Consider the following 18131-nt stretch of genomic DNA (forward strand, 5'->3'; position numbering starts at 1 on the left):
AAGTCCAGTTAGAATCTATGGGATTTGCTTCCTAGTAAACTTGCTCTGTGGCTGCAACCGTGTGTACACTTACTTAGGAGTAAGCCTAATTGAATGCAACGTGAATTACTTCCAAGTAAACGTGCACAGAATCAAAATGTAAGGCTTCCATTAAATACAATGCATATAATGCGTAATTACTTGAAGACATCTTGAACTCAGTGGGACTGAGTGAAAATGGATAGGTTTAAGCTGTACAGCAGCTTACTTCCCTGAAAATCTTCACTCAACTTGTTCGCAGATCACAGCCCTAATAGGGAACTATTAAGAGATGGCATTTAATCAGTCTTTTGGCTGAGGAGGTGATATTTTACTTTTAAGATAATATACAGAGAACAAGGAAGCATAGAAATACTGACAACCATAGGCAGATTAAAAAAAAATTGTGGAAGATTAATTAGGCAAGAATGGATGAGTTCATGCTGAGCATATGAATGAGGAAATGGCGCCACACAGGCCTGGCAGGCAATCCAAATTACTTTCATCCAGACTGAATCTTGAAATGCTTTTGGACATTGTGATACAAGCATTGAAGTCCTAAAACTGCATCTAAAGAGTGAGTACAGCAAGATGATGAATCAAAGCAGAGGGAACCGTATGGTTGTTTGGATACAGTTTTCACAGAAGTGAAGCCAAGATTGTCCAGGTTTCAGGTAAGAATTACATACCGGAGGTAGCCAGGTTACATCAACGAATGGGCAGAAATGAGGCTACGTTTATACCTGGAATGTAATGGAAAGTCATAAGCAAGATGCCGATGCAGATATGAAGTCAAGTCTATCTGAGAAGCTTGTGGTGGTTTTTTTTTAAAAAAAAAAACTTCAAGTAAGGACGTTTTTAAAACCCTGGGCCAAGTTAGTTACAGGATGAAACCATCATGTTAATAACATAGACTGGAATATGTAAACTCTGAGATGTGATGAAGTCTGAAGGCTTCAGCCCATGCCTACCTTGAAGTGTTCCCATTAGAGAATTCCTTGCCCTTCTAAGTTACAGCAGATGCAGAGCTAGAATCTCATTTTTCTGGAATGCCAATACTCCTTTTATATGTTGAAAACTAGCAGAGAAATATGGAGTTCCTACCAACAAGGCTTCACCCAAAAGATGGTGAAATGTTACAAACTATCCCCGATTCATCTTTACTCTAAATAAGGAGTTTGGAGGTGTGATCTGAGTCCCAAAGCAAATTCATGCCTTGCTCATGATCCCACCAATTTTGAAAGCAGCTGCTAAAAGAAAGAAACAAGGCGGTATGCCAGCTGAAGAGTGTGGGTGACACCCTCAACCCTAGCATGTGACTTCCAGTGGGTTGGCTAAAGGTAAATACAGCCCTTGGAATAATAAAAATAAAAAGAAGAAGAAGTTTGGTGAGTCAATGACAGGTTATTGCAAGCACAACAGTGACATCGTCAGCCTACATACAGCCTGTCTCGAAATCCATGCAATGAAATTACAAGTATTGCAAACCAAACCTACTATATTCTAGCCACTCATAAATGAATTTATAAATCCACTCATCATTAGCCATACGGCTCTTTTCCCGTTTGAATTAAGCTACATCACTTATTCCTGAATAGAAAAGATTGACAAAGAGGGCCTGTACTATAGAAGTGCTTGCATTTCTTGCAATCAATCAGTCACTCAATCAACGGCATCTATTCCTGCTTACAGAGACAAACAGATGGCAATATGTTAGGACTGTCATAAAAAGGGGGGCCCCTGCAATCTAATAATAATGTCTAGACATTGAGAGAAATCTGTTATGAAACTAGTCATCCAGGGTCCCCAGCAGTATTGCAAGGCTCCCTCTTCAGTTCTGCTTTGCATGACCTGGTGACAGCTATCAAAAATGTTGCTTTATATATTGGAAGACATATATGCCCTTGACAGCTCAGCAAGTGAATATGCTGGGGGTGGAGGGTAGGGTATAAAAAGCCTCCGCAACAAAAGCTCTTTGAAAAGAAAGAAAGTTAAAGAAGAAAGATCCATTAGGTATTCAAGGAATATGAAAAGGAAAATGATTCCTTTCATATTCTAATTCAAGTTTTCTGCTCGCTGCTAATCGAGTAACCACTGAGAAACAAGAAATGTATTTAGTAATGCTGCAGGTGTTCCTCCTCTCCCATACCTCTCCAACACCAGCGTCAGGACTAAGACGTTTGGAACATAAAGCATTCCTTCCATGCGTTGACCCAACTTAAAATAAATAAGGATGAATTTGTTGCTGCGGTGTAACCATCTTCAACAGGCAACAGGACCTCTAGCAGAAACGTGTGGCCTCTTCTGTAGGAGCTAACTTTATGGCTCCTGTCCTGTCACAAAAATATTTGTACTGATATCAGTCCGTAGCGTCAATAATCTTTATTGAAAACAGAAAGGGGGGGAAGGATCCTAAATAGTAAAATTAGATTGAGGAAATATTCCATCATACCTTATTTGGCTCAACAGAACCAGAGGCTTGAAATATGAGAATACTTATTGGAATAAACTGGCACAGATTTTTTTTTTAAAAAAAATTAGGTCACTTATTTAGGCATTCCTTAGGGACGTGGGGGCGCTGTGGGTTAAATCACAGAGCCTAGGACTTGCTGATCAGAAGGTCGGCGATTCGAATCCCAGCGACGGGGTGAGCTCCCGTTGCTTGGTCCCAGCTCCTGCCAACCTAGCAGTTCGAAAGCACGTCAAAGTGCAAGTAGATAAATAGGTACCGCTCCGGCGGGAAGGAAACGGCGTTTCCGTGTGCTGCTCTGGTTCGCCAGAAGTGGCTTAGTCATGCTGGCCACATGACCTGGAAGCTGTACGCCGGCTCCCTCGGCCAATAAAGTAAGATGAGTGCCACAACCCCAGAGTCGGTCACAACTGGACCTAATGGTCAGGGGTCCCTTTACCTTTACCTAGATACAGTACAGACCTTAGGGCAAGGTGTCATCAATATGCTGATGGGACCCAGCTCTATTCCTCCTATTCCTCTGTGACATCTGAAACCATGCAAGCTCTGATACCTGGACTCGGTCGTGGGCTCGATGAGGGCTAACAAGCTGACTCTGAATCATGGCAAGATGGAGGTGCTGTGTGTGATTGGTCCCCGAGTGCAGATAATTGGTTAACTGCAATTATGAGATCATACACTCCCAGAAGGAGCAGGGTCCTCATCAGGAAGTGCTCCTGGATCCATCTCTGTTACTAAAGGCCCAGGTGATCTCAGTGGCTAGGAGTGTCTTATCAGCTGTGGCTGGTAAAACAGCTGTGGCCATTTCTGGACCGGAACAACCTATTCACTCTCATACATGGGCTAGTAACCTCCAGTCTGGATCATGGCAATGCACTCTGTGTGGGACTGACTTTGAAGGTGACCCAGAAGCTTCAGCTAGTGCAAACTGTGGTTAGTTGATTTTTCACCGAAGCAGAATATGGTCATCGCCCTGCTGAAAGAATGGTACTCTGCCAATTAGCTATCGGGTTGAGTTCAAGGTGCTGGCTATGGTGTACACAGACTTATAAAGCTTGCAGCCAGGATAACTAAAAGATCTTCTCATCCCCTGATGAGGGACCCCTGACCATTAGGTCCAGTCGTGACCGACTCTGGGGTTGTGGTGCTCATCTCGCTTTATTGGCCAAGGGAGCCGGTGTACAGCTTCCAGGTCATGTGGCCAGCATGACTAAGCCGCTTCTGGCGAACCAGAGCAGTGCACGGAAATACCATTTACCTTCCCGCTGGAGCGGTACCTATTTATCTACTTGCACTTTGACGTGCTTTCGAACTGCTAGGTTGGCAGGAGCAGGGACCGAGCAACAGGAGCTCACCCCATCATGGGGATTCGAACCGCGATCTTCTGATCAGAAAGTCCTAGGCTCTGTGATTTAACCCACAGCGCCACCCGCAACTAACCAATTACTACATTTTGCAGGACAGGACAACCTGTAGGGTTGACAATGACAGAACTCAGCTGTTAGTGTGGCAGCACCTGCCCTCTGAAACTTTCTCCCATTACCCATCACAAGCACTGTCTTTATTGCCTTTTAGGCATTTGTTGAAGAATTTTCTCTTTCAGCGAGCGGAATCTTTTCTTCTAGTCATTATCTGAATTTATTTGAAATTGTTTTTATATGTGCAGTTGTTTTGTATGTGGCTTTTAGTGTATTGCAAAATTGCTTCGAGATGCTTCATGGCAATTCATAAATGAAATAAAATAGTAATAATACCTTCCAGACACCAATAGGAGCTCCCGTTTGTGTAACATTCTACATTAAAGTTTAATATGTTCATTTTATGTGAATGGCTTTCCGTGGGTAAAGCATAAATTGGAAGCAAAGCTACATTTATTATCTGCTTTGCAAATGCTTTCCTTCGTATTTTCATATATACACATACGGACACACACATGTACGCGTACACTCTTTCCCGTCCACACACACACACATACATATACACATACACTTGCTTGTGTACGTGCGTAAATATCTTTAACATAAATGCAGAAGAAATATATTAAACCCAGACTTTAATAAGCTCTCCATGGGAGCTCAGCTTTTGTTGATATGATTGATGAGACAGTGATAATGGCGGAGAGACCTGTCATTTTTAGCAAAATTTGAAAACTGAACTCTTCAAAGTAGGAGCAAGACAAGCATTTTGTAGAGTGATGGGAATTCTGACAGGCTTTATTCGGTCCCGCTGCATGCAGTGGCATGACCATAGGTAAACAGACAACCCAAAAAGATCTATGTCGCAATGAGCCACAGACAGAGTATCCTGGGCTGTGATCTTGTCAGATCTAATTAGCTAAGCAAGGTCAGAAGAGGTCAATAATTTGACAGCATCTGTTCAGGGAAAACCAAGCGCATACTGGTGAGTCAGTTTCTTTCCTTTATGAATCACTGCTGAAGGTAAGCATAAGCACTATTGGAGTGCTCTTGGGGACCTTCATGCATGTCATTGCACAGATAAGATGTAAAGCGGTTGTTGTATTAAAGTTATTTGGCTCAGCGATGTCTACGCTGGCTTGGACGTGTCCACAGAATGGAAGATGGCGGGATCCCCAAGGATGTGCTCTACAGGGAGTTGGCTTCAGGCAACCCGGCCTGTTGACAGACCCACTCTGCTTTACAAAGATGCCTGCAAATGTGACATTAAGGGCTGGCAAGATTAATCCTGCCATATGGGAATTCCTTGCAGATGACCACAGCACCTGGAGACAGGCCATGTATCCACAGCAGTGACCAGAAGAGCAATGACCGCTGGGAGGAGCACAGAAAGAAGAAACATCATGGTACTCCTGCGTCAGCAGAAGTGGATGCCTTCATCTCCCCCAGCTGCAACAAAACACATCCATATCCATCTCTACAGCCACAGCAGGTGCTGTAACTCTCCATGGTTTGACTTCACCCACAAAGGCGCACTCTTCCATTGTATCCTGAGACACACAGATGCTAACCAAACATTTTGCCACTAGGGATGGGGGGGGGGGAGTAATTCATTTCATTTTGAATTTTAATGTGAATCTATCATTCTCATTTTCTGAAACAATTTATGAAGCAAAACCCAGCTGTCCTTCAAAATTCATGCTTCTCCAAATTTTGTGATGCAAATAATGTGTACCGAAATGCACACATTAGGAGAAAGTATGCATTGAAATGCATATATTTGTTCAATGTAACATATATAAATTATTACAGTCATACCTTGGGTTGAATATGCTTCATGTTGAGCGTGTTCGAGTTGTGATCCGTGGCAACCCAGAAGTAATGGAGCGCGTTACTTCCGGGTTTCACCGCTCGCGCATGCGCAGACACTCTAAATGATGTCACGCCCATGCGCAGAAGCGGCGAAAAGCGACGCGCGCATGTGCAGATGTGCCGTCGCTAGTTACGTTTGCTTCTGGATGCGAACGGGGCTCTGGAATGGATCCCGTTCGCATCCCTAGGTACCACTGTATCATTATTTATTAAATTTGTTGGTCACTTTTTGCCACGGCAATTCAAAGTGACTTATAGTATTTTAAGCAAAAAGCAAACACATACATATATTAAAGCCAGAGTAAAGGGTAGATGGACGATCTAAACTAGGGATAGTCAACTTTTTTATACCTATCACCCACTAATGCATCTTTCTTGATGGTAAAATTTCCTTACCACCCACCAATGCTCGATAGAAAGAGGATTCAGCTTGTGCCGTAAAACCCCCTACCGCCCACCTAGAATCTTGAAACGCCCACCAGTGGGCAGTAGGGACTAGGTTGACAGCCCCTGCTCTAAACAATCATTCTGTCTGTGGTTTTTAAAATTACATTAAAACATTGCACGCATGTGAAAAGGCCATAGATAGTTTAAAGTCAAAGGCAGGATTAAAAAGGAATGTTTTTGCCAGGCACCTAAAGATACGTAACAATGTGTTGAATTAAGGGGATTTGCAGGCAGAAATGTGTACATCAGGCAAAACGGCATTCAAAAATCTGTTTATTAGGAGAAATTCACACTAAAATGCTGGCGAGTTTTCATGAGGATTTAAAACAAAAATGCAAATAAATGAGATGCAGATATGTGAAGAACCGAAGACCCAAAAAAATGAAACTGACAGAAAGTGGAAGATACAACCATCCCTATTCACCATCCCCCACAACTTATCTCAAGTGCGTAATTCATAACTTAATGGCTTAGTCCGAGTTGATTAACTATCTCTAACGAAGAAGGAAAAATAGTTCTACAGCTGTTTCTTAATTCCCTTGTACTTTCCCCCCATTCCCTTTAATGAAGTTCTAGCTGCAGCCTCAAAGGCTTTTAAATTAGAAAGACAGATATAACACATTAGAACATTCCCAACACTAATCAAAGATGCTCTGTTTTAAACTACATCCTAAGATAGCCTTACAAATGAGTCTGATCTAATAGTCTTCAGACAAATGACAACTGTAGTGAGAAACAGCATCAGAACCTCACAATTTTATGAAACCACTCCAATCTTTCTTCCTCACTTGTAAGCTTGATGATTTTTCTGTTCTCTGTTGCAGCCCTCCAAGCGAGTTCTGGTGATTTCACTTCCTTGCATTTGATAGTGCTAGTGAAAGGGACAAAGTTCTTACCCAGCTCTCTGATTACAGCCCTATCCTCCCTCCAAAAGCTGGGCTGTCTTCTATACAGGCATATCTTCGTCTGTGTCTACTAAGGAGGGGGAACATCACAACTGTCACTGCCAAAGGATTTGGCAGGATCATTCAATTCAAGGGAAATGCAGATGGGACGTGTTTAGTAGGATTGTTTGGATAAGCTCCCAAACCCCTGCTCCCCTTCAACTCTGCTGAGACTTAAGTTTCCTGGCTGCCTCAAAAAGATAAACATGAAAATTGTATGTATCGAGGTCAGATGCACTGCAAAGACATTGATTTTTTTCATAACATTTCTGAAGTTTGACAGTGGTGGCGGCAATGCTTTTTAGAAGCAGCCTTTAAAATCAAGCATACATATATTTGTCTCAGCTTTTATGACAGATGTCATCGACATTGCTATGTGGGAAGATCATTTAAGATGCACACAACTATTAGAGGGAAAAGGAAGGTTAATAATAGGCTTTTCGTGCAGTATGTATCTTGTTAAGATGCAGAAGAAAAGGATGAAAAGTTCATCTCAGCGTTGACAAGGAGAGCAAGGGGCCTGTTACCTTACCAAAAATGAAAGACAAAGAGCATGTAAAGGGCATTTTGACCCACTTATTCATGGACTATATATACACAAGCAAAATATTAATATGGACTGGAAAAAACAATAATGACCTTTCACTAGCAATGACTGTATTCCTGTATTATGCACAAAATCAAGCTCAACACATAAAAATAAATGTGTGTTCTGGACTACATTTGGGAAGAATTAACAAGGTTAATTGTCTCTTTGTAGACTTCATTTGAACTATCCCAAACAAAAACTGATCCCAAATCTATTTAGGACAAAAATGAGATATAATGTTTTCTACTGACCTGGACACATATTCTGATTATTGCAGTGAAGCCTGATCTAAGGGTCAAACAACACTAAATAAAATGCAGCTATAAGGGAATCCCAATTAGATGAGAGCACTGATTCTCAACCCCAATGTTTGGTCCAAAATTCTGCCTAACCAGAAAGGCAAAAGGAGCTGTCCAAGATTCAGAGATCAAGAGGTCCTGGATAGCAGGGGAACTGTCCAGCAAAGAGTTGCAAGCAGCATAACACGAGATGTTGTTTTAGCACTGGCTTTCTTGGCATTAACTGAGATTTATAACTGGTTCTGCTATCCCAAACATTCCTGGAATGTCATCGGAGCACATGAGGAATCTGCCATCCTCTGGATTAAGACTTATGAATGAGAGCTGCCAGATAGGAATGATACTGCCTCTGTTCCTGAGCATCTTGGTGTCAGGAGTGTGTGCAGGAGCCAGGCCCTGTGACCAGTAGGGCTTTGCAGGCCTGGGGCCTTCCTAAGTTTGTTCTGAAGAGGCAAGGCGCAGCCGCACAGGTGAGGCCGATTGGTAACTCACAGCACCTGGTGGCAAGAGCCGGGAAGGGATATAAGGTCAGCATTTCCCTTCGGCTCTTTGCCACAGCAACATGCTTCCTGCCTTGCTGCGTTTGGCTTCTTGCTTCCTGATCCTCGGACCTTGGCTTCTTGACTCCCTGCTTCCTGATCCTCAGACCCTTGACTTTGTGACTCCTTGCTTCCCACCCCACCATCTTGCCCCTGGTCCCGACGTCCTCAACCAGGACTTTGATCACCCATAAACCAGACCGTGACACTTGGCATGCCTATAGCCATGAGAGAATAGGTTCCATTGAATTGATGGTATCCTTGAGATCAGCCTCTTCCTAGCTGATGTGGCGTATGTGTGCTTGTAAGCTCTGTGAACTCCCCTTGAACCCCATAAGTACTTGGGCTGGCAACAGCTCTTTTTCCTCAGAGCTTTCATTTACTTCTGGACTGGTTTTTGCCAGGAAGGTGGTGACACACAAAAGGGAAGGAGGTATTCAACTCTTTCACCCTACACCAGCAAAATCATTCCTTTCCTTTCCCCCAAAGTTGCTATTTACCCTCAAAGGAAAGGGTTGACCAACATGATTTTCCTGCACAACAGGTAGGTTATTCCCAAGCCAAAGGTTTTTACCCTGACTTGCAAATAACTAAATTGCACATACCAGCAAGAATAACTTTGCTAAATCAATCCCAGTGTTTGCCACGGCTACAGCAGAGTGGGTGTTCACAGAGCAGGGTTGGGAAATATTCAGTGCTATGGCAGTCTGAATGTACCTAAATGAGGTTTCTGAGGTAGTCACTGCACTCTTATTGACTACAGTGGAGGTAACAAGGAGCTGATAATTTATCCTAGATTGATTTTCTGAGGTCAGCTTGGCTTCCAAGTTCTTGTTGTAATTCTATCCAGGTCACAAAAAATGTCTATACCTTACCACAGAGGTGGCAGATTTCTAGTACGATTACTGAACTTTTCATGTTCACGGCACACAAAGGTATTGTAGCATTTACCTGTGCAAACGAGTATTTTCTGATTAAAGGGAGAATGCCTGGGAAGGTATCAGGAAATGTGCACTTTGGAGAAAAGGTGCTTAGGTACACTGAGGTCCAGCTCTGAGGGCCTTCTGGCGGTTCCCTCACTGTGAGAAGTGAGGTTACAGGGAACCAGGCAGAAGGCCTTCTTGGTAGTGGCACCTGCCCTGTGGAACACCCTTCCATCAGATGTCCAGGAAATAAACAACCATGTGACTTTTAGAAGACATCTGAAGGCAGCCCTGTTTAGGGAAGTTTTTAATGTATGATGTTTTATCGTTTTATCGTATTATCATCATCATCATCATCATTAATTCTGTTGGCAGCATTCCAGAGTGGCTGGGGAAACCCGGCAAGATAGGCAGGGTATAATAAATTAATATTATTACTATGTCAAATCACACATTATAGAGTTCATTTAGGATATGATGGACTCAGTTTCAACACATGCTACTTAAAACCAGTTTTTGTCAAGTTGATCAACTATTAGAATGGCTGTGTTGAAGTGACGGGAAATAATAGATGAATTCTGGGGTTCTCCTTCTTTAATTTATTCTGCCCATTGCCCTTTCTGCTTCATAACCCAGGAAGTCCTTCTCATCTGTGTGGTGCCACCTCTCTCTCCCTCCCCGTTCCCCAGCTACCTCTTCCATGTAACTCAACAACCCACAACAACAACTGAAAGAAGTCTAAAATAGAACTGCATTCACTTGTATTTATTCCTTCCTTGTTAGCCTGACCTTTCCCCATACCTCCTCTATCCTGATTGCTCTGTACCCTAATCTATCCCTTCTATTCCTTGTTCCTCTATTATCTCCCTGCACAGACAAAATTTAAATTGTAATTTCCTTGTGATATTGGCTTTGAGGGGCGGCTATGCCATGTTGTATTCTTGCATGTTTACTGCAGGTGCTAAATAAATAAATTATCCATAAAAGCAGGGGTGGAGAAACTTCCCTAAAGTATTTTCACAAGCAAATGCAAGCACTGTTATTGGCCTGCACTTCAGGCTACCTAAAGGCTTTGAATAGCCAAATGAAATATAACATTACAGAGTTATCCAAGAAATGGGCTTCCATGGAAGACCTCAAGCTGTGACTGCTGAAGCCCAGCATAATCCTACATAGAGTTAGCTGGTTGTTAAACAGTCTGTGAGTAATCTCACATTTCCTTCTTACCATAGTCAAATTGCACGAACCCTTAATGAAACAAACAGCACCACTTGACATGGCCACTATACCACTTCCCCTCACTCAGCAGGTTTCAAGCATGTATTCCTTCCATTTCCATTGCTCATTATGCTTTCAAGTGCCATCATATCACTTAACATATGTGAACAAAGTAAATTGCCAAACTTGGCTTAGTGCTTCGGTAATGAATGGCTCTTTACTGCCATGTTACTGAATGAATCGAATTTTGTCATTCCACATCTAGTATTACTGACTTTAACACATGCACATTTTCACACTATATAGAAGTTGCTGATAACATAATTGTGCATCTGAACTTCAGCTTCAGTCCAGATGTCACTGTTACTGCAATCCTAAAAATAAAAATAGAGACAAGTAGTATCAAAAGTGAGCCTTTGTCTTGAAATCACAGGTGTTGAAGTCCCTATTTTTTTAGCCTTCCATAAGCTAAAATGACTTTCCGAATATCACATCTTCTTTATCAATAATGTGCCATGGATATTACAAAAAAACAGATTGATTGTGATCCCAGATGACTCTGTGCCAGTGCTCATCTAGTTTAAAATAAACTTTCTTATGGCTTAAACCAATTTCCCCCCTAAGTAGTAAACTTTACTTCAAGATTGGATCGTTGCCTGTGATCTTGTACAAATCTCATAGGATATTTGAGAAGCTGCTCCTTCTCCTACCCACCCACCGCATCCCAGTAACTTAAGATATGTAGCTGAATGTTTTTTCACAGTGCCAACACCCCTGCAGTAACTCATAGTTTGCTTAGTCAGATGGCACCCAAGAGAGAACTGCAAGATGACAGCCAGACCAGTTCCACAGCTAAAGTTGACTACAGACAAATCATATCGTTTTCCAAACATACTGATCCCAGCTGATCATCTAACAAATGCTTTAACTTTATCCTGTAAAATGAATTGTACCATCAGCTGTGCATTAAAATGCTTGGACTTTTCTTTCTGTCTGGTAGCGCTAGTAAACATTGTACATTTCCTGTTCAATTAATGCATGCTTGAGATTTGTTAAGTATGTAAAAGCATGGAGAGGATTTTCTGTTGTTCCAGAAGACATGACACACCAACTTTTCATGTTACTTAAGGGCACATTTTAAAGTGGTTAATTAGAAGTTATTATGTTCCTACTGAAAGTAGCATGGGCTATAATTTGAATATTCCTTTGATCATGAGTATACGTATTTATTTAGAAACAAGCCCCATTAAATCCCTAGTGTGTTCAATATTGTAATATTGATTTCCAATAAGACCAATACCTTTTTACTATAATCCTGAAATTTGGAGCACTTTTTTAAAAATGTATTTTTATCATTATAATTACAAGTAATATGTAGGCCAAAGGTATATATACAACACAGTATTTACATTTAACAGACGAAAAATGAAAGCCATTGTTCATAATTCATGTGGTATGATACATCAGGAAATTTCTCAGCTTCTTCTGGTTTAAAAGTTCTATAGTCAACCTTTCCTTTAATAAGACATTGTTCTGGAACTTTCTGAAGGAGGAACTATCACTCATAAATGCATAGGTGACAATAGGTGTTTCAGTGCAAATGCAGTAACTTTGCTCATTTATATTAGATCAACTGAAACATGATGCTTTAAGGATACAGCTCCTTATGTCTACATACACTCAACATGAAGGAGGAAATTTGAATCTTTGGTACTTACGGTCATCAGGTGAAGAGCGGTAGCTCAAGAGATCTAGTAAACCTGCCCCTCTTAATCTTTTGTCACCTTTATGTTCCTTGACACAATCACAGAATCCAAGAAAAGCCGTTTTTTGCAAATCTGCACTAGTGCCATGTAAACAGACTTCTTTGAGTAGATTGGTATATATGTATCCCACAGGCCAAAGCCAGCATGAGAAGTTTCCCTTGTAGATCTTTTTCTGTAGAAGGAAATGTGAAATTTCTATCATGTACCAACTCAGTGACACCAAGATTACATTTCTAAAGGAAGAAAGGAACTACATATATCCAGGAACATGGTTGAACAGTGGTAGATAGACATTTAAACAACCAAATACATTTTATGCATCAGGCAGATAAATGCACTGCACTTTTTACAGTGCACCTCTCAGCTGAGTTCTATACATGCTTACTCAGATAACCCTATCGTGTTCAATGGGGCTTATTCCCAAGTAAGTATTACAAGTGGCTTCCTCTGTTGAACATATCAGACATTGCTGGTGTTTTGGGCTACAGATTTCAGGTTTATTCGACTAGAACAGCTGGTTGCTTAGTCAGTTGCCCAACCGGGAATACTGGCGCCAACATAAACTTCACAGACAAACAGTAAAGAAAATAAATGCTTTGCTTCTATTCCATTTAGGGTTTTCAACACATTCCCTCCCTGCATCTAAATTAGCTTGGGTGTTACCTGCTTCTGAAGAGGCAGAGAGCTTGAAATAAAATCTCTCACTAGGTCCATTAAAACTCTCAGGCAGGACATGTTTAATTTGGCAGTCTCTCCAAGGACCATCAGGCCCAACACTGATTCCAACCTAGATGTTTCAGGATAGGAAAGAAAAACATTGGTCCAAATTAGAAGAATAAATTGATATTTTTCCCCAACGGGAAAACTATATTCGCATTAGGATCAGTTGTTTTCAGTGTTTACTCCCAACTACTTTTTATTCATAATTGCTAACTTCTTTCGGAGAGGTACCAGTAACATGAAAATATACAGAGTATATTTTCATGTGGCATAGCTTCTGCTAAATCGGGTCTCGGATACCTGCATTAAATGTAAAGACTTAGATTGCCAGACCAAGGGTTCTTTTCCATAGAGGCCACTCCACTACATCAGAGCTTGCCAAGAGCCAGTGTGGTGTAATGCTTTGAGTGTTGGACTAGGACCAGTCAGCTAAGAAGCTCACTGGGAAAACTTGGGCCGGTCACTATCTCTTAGCCTAGGTTAAATGTAAAGGACCCCTGGATGGTTAAATTCAGTCAAAGGCAACTATGGGGTTGCAGCGCTCATCTCACTTTCAGGCTGAGGGAGCCAGTGTTTGTCCACAGACAGCTTTCCAAGTCATGTGGCCAGCAATGGTGCAATGGGACACCGTGACGGAAGCCAGAGAGCACGGAAACACCGTTTACTTTCCCACCGCAGCGGTACCTATTAACCTACTTGCACTGGCGTGCTTTCGAACTGCTAGGTTGGCAGGACACAGGTGGCGCTGTGGTCTAAACCACTGAGCCTCGTGAGCTAGCTGATCAGAAGGTCAGCGGTTCGAATCACCGCAACAGAGTGAGCTGCCATTGCTCTGTCCCAGCTCCAGCCTATACTGGAGAAACAAGTATGTCACCTTCAGCTCCTTGGATAACAGGTGGAGTATGAATGAATGAATGAATGAAGAGCAATATTACAAAACCTATTAGGAAGAGTAGGGCAAAACATTTTTTAAAAAACTGTAGGAGATGGATGCTTGATTAATGGAGTAAGTGAGTTCATAGCCTCCAAAAAGAAGAAAAGTGGGACTGGGACAAGTAATTCAAAATGGTGTATGGATGACCCTTGCTCCTATATCCCCACTGGTGAAACTTAGGCACACCAAAGGTTATGAAATCTGGAATTTGGAGTTGTTGGTGCTTGTTGGGGGCAAGAAGTGATATTTATCACAGTGGCGTAGCGTGGGGGGTGCAGGGGGGGCGGACCGCACCGGGCGCAACATCTGGGGTTAGGGCAAATCAATGGGTTAGGGGGCGCAAATCCACGGGTTAGGGGGCGCAAATCCACGGGTTAGGGGGCGTAAATTACTTGCCTTGCCCCGGGTGCTGACAACCCACGCTACGCCACTGATTTATCAGCTACTCCAGTTAGAAGTTTGAGCACTGGTAAAAAGTAATTCACCCACAATCAGACAGCGATGCAAGGTGAGGTTGTTTGGGTGGAGTAGTGGTAAAGTAGTGCTCCAATGAGAAAAAGGCAGCATCTAGAAAAAGATCTCAATCTCAGTGTATCATTTAATTTCATGTGGCATTTTAGTTGGTCCTTTCCCTCCAAAGATAGGATTATATAGAAGTGCTTCTGTGCTCTAAAATGTTGGTAACAACATCTCACCAAGCCACTTAGATGGGGTAAGTTTCCACTGAAATGGAAAAAATATATATAGCATATGCACAAATTCTTCTAGATGAACTACCTCACTGGCTCTATTTAACTATGATATTGTTCCTAAAGACTCGACGGTTGGGGCACTGCTGTATCTGAACCACTTGTGTTTTGTTCAAAAAAACAGAAACTTAACACTGTGAGGGATAAACCAGTTATGTCACAACAGAAGGATTTTGGTTCATTCATATCATGGTACAAGTGTAAATGCCTGCCATACTGGAATATTCTATCTAAAACTTTATTGGATAGCATCATGTTTTGCAAAACTGTACTGACAAAAGATATACTCCATCACAAGTATTTGTGGGCTTTTGCTGCAAGCAGGTAGTTTAGTAGGGCTAAACTGCCTTATTATCAAGCCAGCGTCTGGCTGGTTCTTCTTAGAAATAAAATGGTGGACTGCATTAATCTCTGGTCTGATCCAACTCTCAATAATCTTGTTTATTTTTCACTTCTGTCTATTTGCTCCATTTTACTTACTGTGTGCCTAATGCTATTTTTTAATTAATGTGATGTGGCAGTCATATAGACACTAGAGCCAATGGAAAACATTAGGTTAAATATCTATGAACCCTAATACCATTCATGTGATGACAGAGGAGTTATCTAGCTAATTAGATGGGAAGTAAAGTGAGGATGTGCCATAATTAAATGAATAATTGTATAATCAAAAGTTAGTGCTCACTGAGAAGAACACAGGAGAAGGTGACCAGTAGGACATTGGTGGGATCAATGCTATTACATTTAATTCCGCCTGTCCATTAGGGAGAAACTACACACCAAGCTAATAAATTCACAAAACATCGGCAAAGATTCACTTAATAGAAAGACTATTCACATAATACATATTTTAGTCATTTGGTAATAAGGTCAGAGTTTGGGGGGGAGAGCTATTATAAGGAATGAGGGAAAGGGAAAATCAGCAAATGTAATTATGATTTTAGAATGCAATATGAGAAAAGCAGATTGCATAATACCGAGCTATGTTCTAGATGCTATGGTTTGGTTTCCATCTGTTTCTGTATTGATAACATTATAAAGTATGGTTGGTGCCAGAACCCTTTGGAGCTAACCAAGGGCTCTTGGCTCTGTGAGCAGCTGCCCTGTGTGGTGAGCCATCAGAAGTGTGAGGTGGAACACCTTTCAAGTTGGTGAAGAGTTCTGGTGCTATGGAGTGGCCCAGAAGATTCAGGCTGCCCAATGGCCTCTCCTAGACAAGGGCTGAGACTTTGCCTGAACAATAACAGTCTTCCAGCCTCACCTTTGTTTCAGTGTTGTAATGGTTCTAGGGGTTGCTCGTGCGTAAGTTGCCGCCACTCCTGGCTAGGTTACCTGGTTGAACCCTTTCTGTCTGGACAGCCTGTCGCTTCGTGGCTGTCTCAGTCGCTGGCAGAATCCGTCAGTGGGCGTTTCTTGAACTTCTTCCAGCAAAGAAGTTCTTTGACGCCAAGTCTCCTCCTACTCTCCCTGCACGGAAGTCTTCTGCGCAGGGAGGGTGTGGGCAGCGGAGTACCCGTACTCTCTCCGCTGGTCTCCGGCGAGGAGTCTTGGAGCCTCCTCTCCGATTCCCCCATCTGCCCCCCTTCTCCACTGGTGTTACGCTGATTTCCTTCCCCAGCAGATGGGCTGCCACTCTCCCTACTGGGACCCTCTCCGGCATCCCTCTGGAGCCTTCCCTCCGCCTCTAGCTCCGATGGCAGTTCCCTGACAAGTGTGTTCCCTTCTGACACTCAGCAACAGAGTACTCTTCAGCCAACTGTGCTGCAGAGGGCAGGCTCAAGTGGCTTTTATAGGCTGCCAGCTGACCAGAGACAGCCTGCAGACAATGCCCAGCCAGTCTGCAGGGCACTGCTCAACCAGCAGGGCCTCTGGTTGGCCCAATTGAAGCTGGCATTGGGTGGGGAATCCCCACACCTTAATTCTGCCAGGCCCTAGCTGCTGGGGATGGTGGACAGGGGTAAGGTCCACAACCACCACCCACCCGAGAAGGGGTGAGCGGCCATTCGTTTCACGTATAAGCTCCCCACCCACCAGTTCAATCCCCGGTAAGGGCAGGCTTTAGTCTCCATCCTAGTTGGAGGGAACCACACATTCTAGAAGCAAAGTGTAGCCTAGGTAAAGGTAAAGGGACCCTTGACCATTAGGTCCAGTCGTGGACGACTCTGGGGTTGCGGCGCTCATCTTGCTTTATTGGCCGAGGGAGCCAGTGTACAGCTTCCAGGTCATGTGGCCAGCATGACTAAGCCGCTTCTAGCGAACCAGAGCGGTGCACAGAAACGCCATTTACCTTCCCGCCGGAACGGTACCTATTTATCTACTTGGACTTTGACGTGCTTTTGAACTGCTAGGTTGGCAGGAGCAGGGACCGAGCAACGGGAGCTCACCCCGTCGCGGGGATTCGAACCACCGACCTTCTGATCGGCAAGTCCTAGGCTCTGTGGTTTAACCCACAGCGCCACCCGCGTCCCTCAATCCCTGGTACTGTCAGTTAAAAGATCACAGGTAGCAGTGCTTGGAAGCTCTGGAAAGCTGCCAGGAGTCAAGTACAGTATTAGAGGCTGGAGATGCCAATGGTCTTATTAAAGACAGGGCCAAAGAAGTTGCCCCAGTTCCATATCTTTGTACTCATGGCAGATGCTTGGTTTTGCTTATATAAGTCTTAGACTATCTAATTTGCTCTTAAGGCAGTTCCTGGCAAATTTTATGTGACCAGTGGGCTGCAGGATATGAAAATTATTATTTGTCAAAGTTATGTAACAACATTTAAACAACTAAGTACAACATTTACTAAAATTAATTGGCTAGATCAATTTTTCCATGCCTTTGATTTTTTTTTGAAACTTTGGCCTTTGCAAACTTTAAAAGCTGCAGATTTTTTAAATAAAAAAGTCAAACGAGTATTTATAAAAACTGCAGGTGGCAAGAACATTCTAAATGAGGCCTGGAAACACAGTGTAAAACTAAACCAGGTCAGCAATACAGACAACTTCCCTCCCATTGACTGCAATATGAGGTAGAAAAATAAAATAAAGATTGGATCCTTCCAAGCTGGGGACCATTTGGGCGTTTCACAGACATAACTACCGTGGAAAGCGGGGCACCAATAGTTCTCTACTACAGTGATTCACCCACAATTTTTCTCACTGACCACTTGAAAATCCCTGAGGGTCTCGGCTCACAGCTTTATGCTTTTCTACCCGCTGGAGCAATTGTAATGCACTGTGCTAG

General features: G+C 42.7%; 1 protein-coding gene across 5 annotated transcripts in view; it reads right to left on the reverse strand.

The window, feature by feature from the left end:
- Nucleotides 1-18131, reverse strand: part of TMEM232 (transmembrane protein 232) — a 136985-nt gene that overhangs the window by 68525 nt on the left and 50329 nt on the right. For all 5 annotated transcript variants that reach the window (XM_083576822.1, XM_083576823.1, XM_083576819.1 and 2 more), the window contains 2 exons: nucleotides 13164-13287; nucleotides 12453-12672 (listed from right to left, as the gene is read on the reverse strand). In XM_083576822.1, coding sequence (XP_083432948.1) covers nucleotides 12453-12672; nucleotides 13164-13287 — 344 coding nt within the window. The remainder of the gene's footprint in view (nucleotides 1-12452; nucleotides 12673-13163; nucleotides 13288-18131) is intronic.

The sequence above is a fragment of the Podarcis filfolensis genome, assembly GCF_964270895.1.
Source record: "Podarcis filfolensis genome assembly, chromosome: 11".
NCBI lineage: Eukaryota > Metazoa > Chordata > Lepidosauria > Squamata > Lacertidae > Podarcis > Podarcis filfolensis.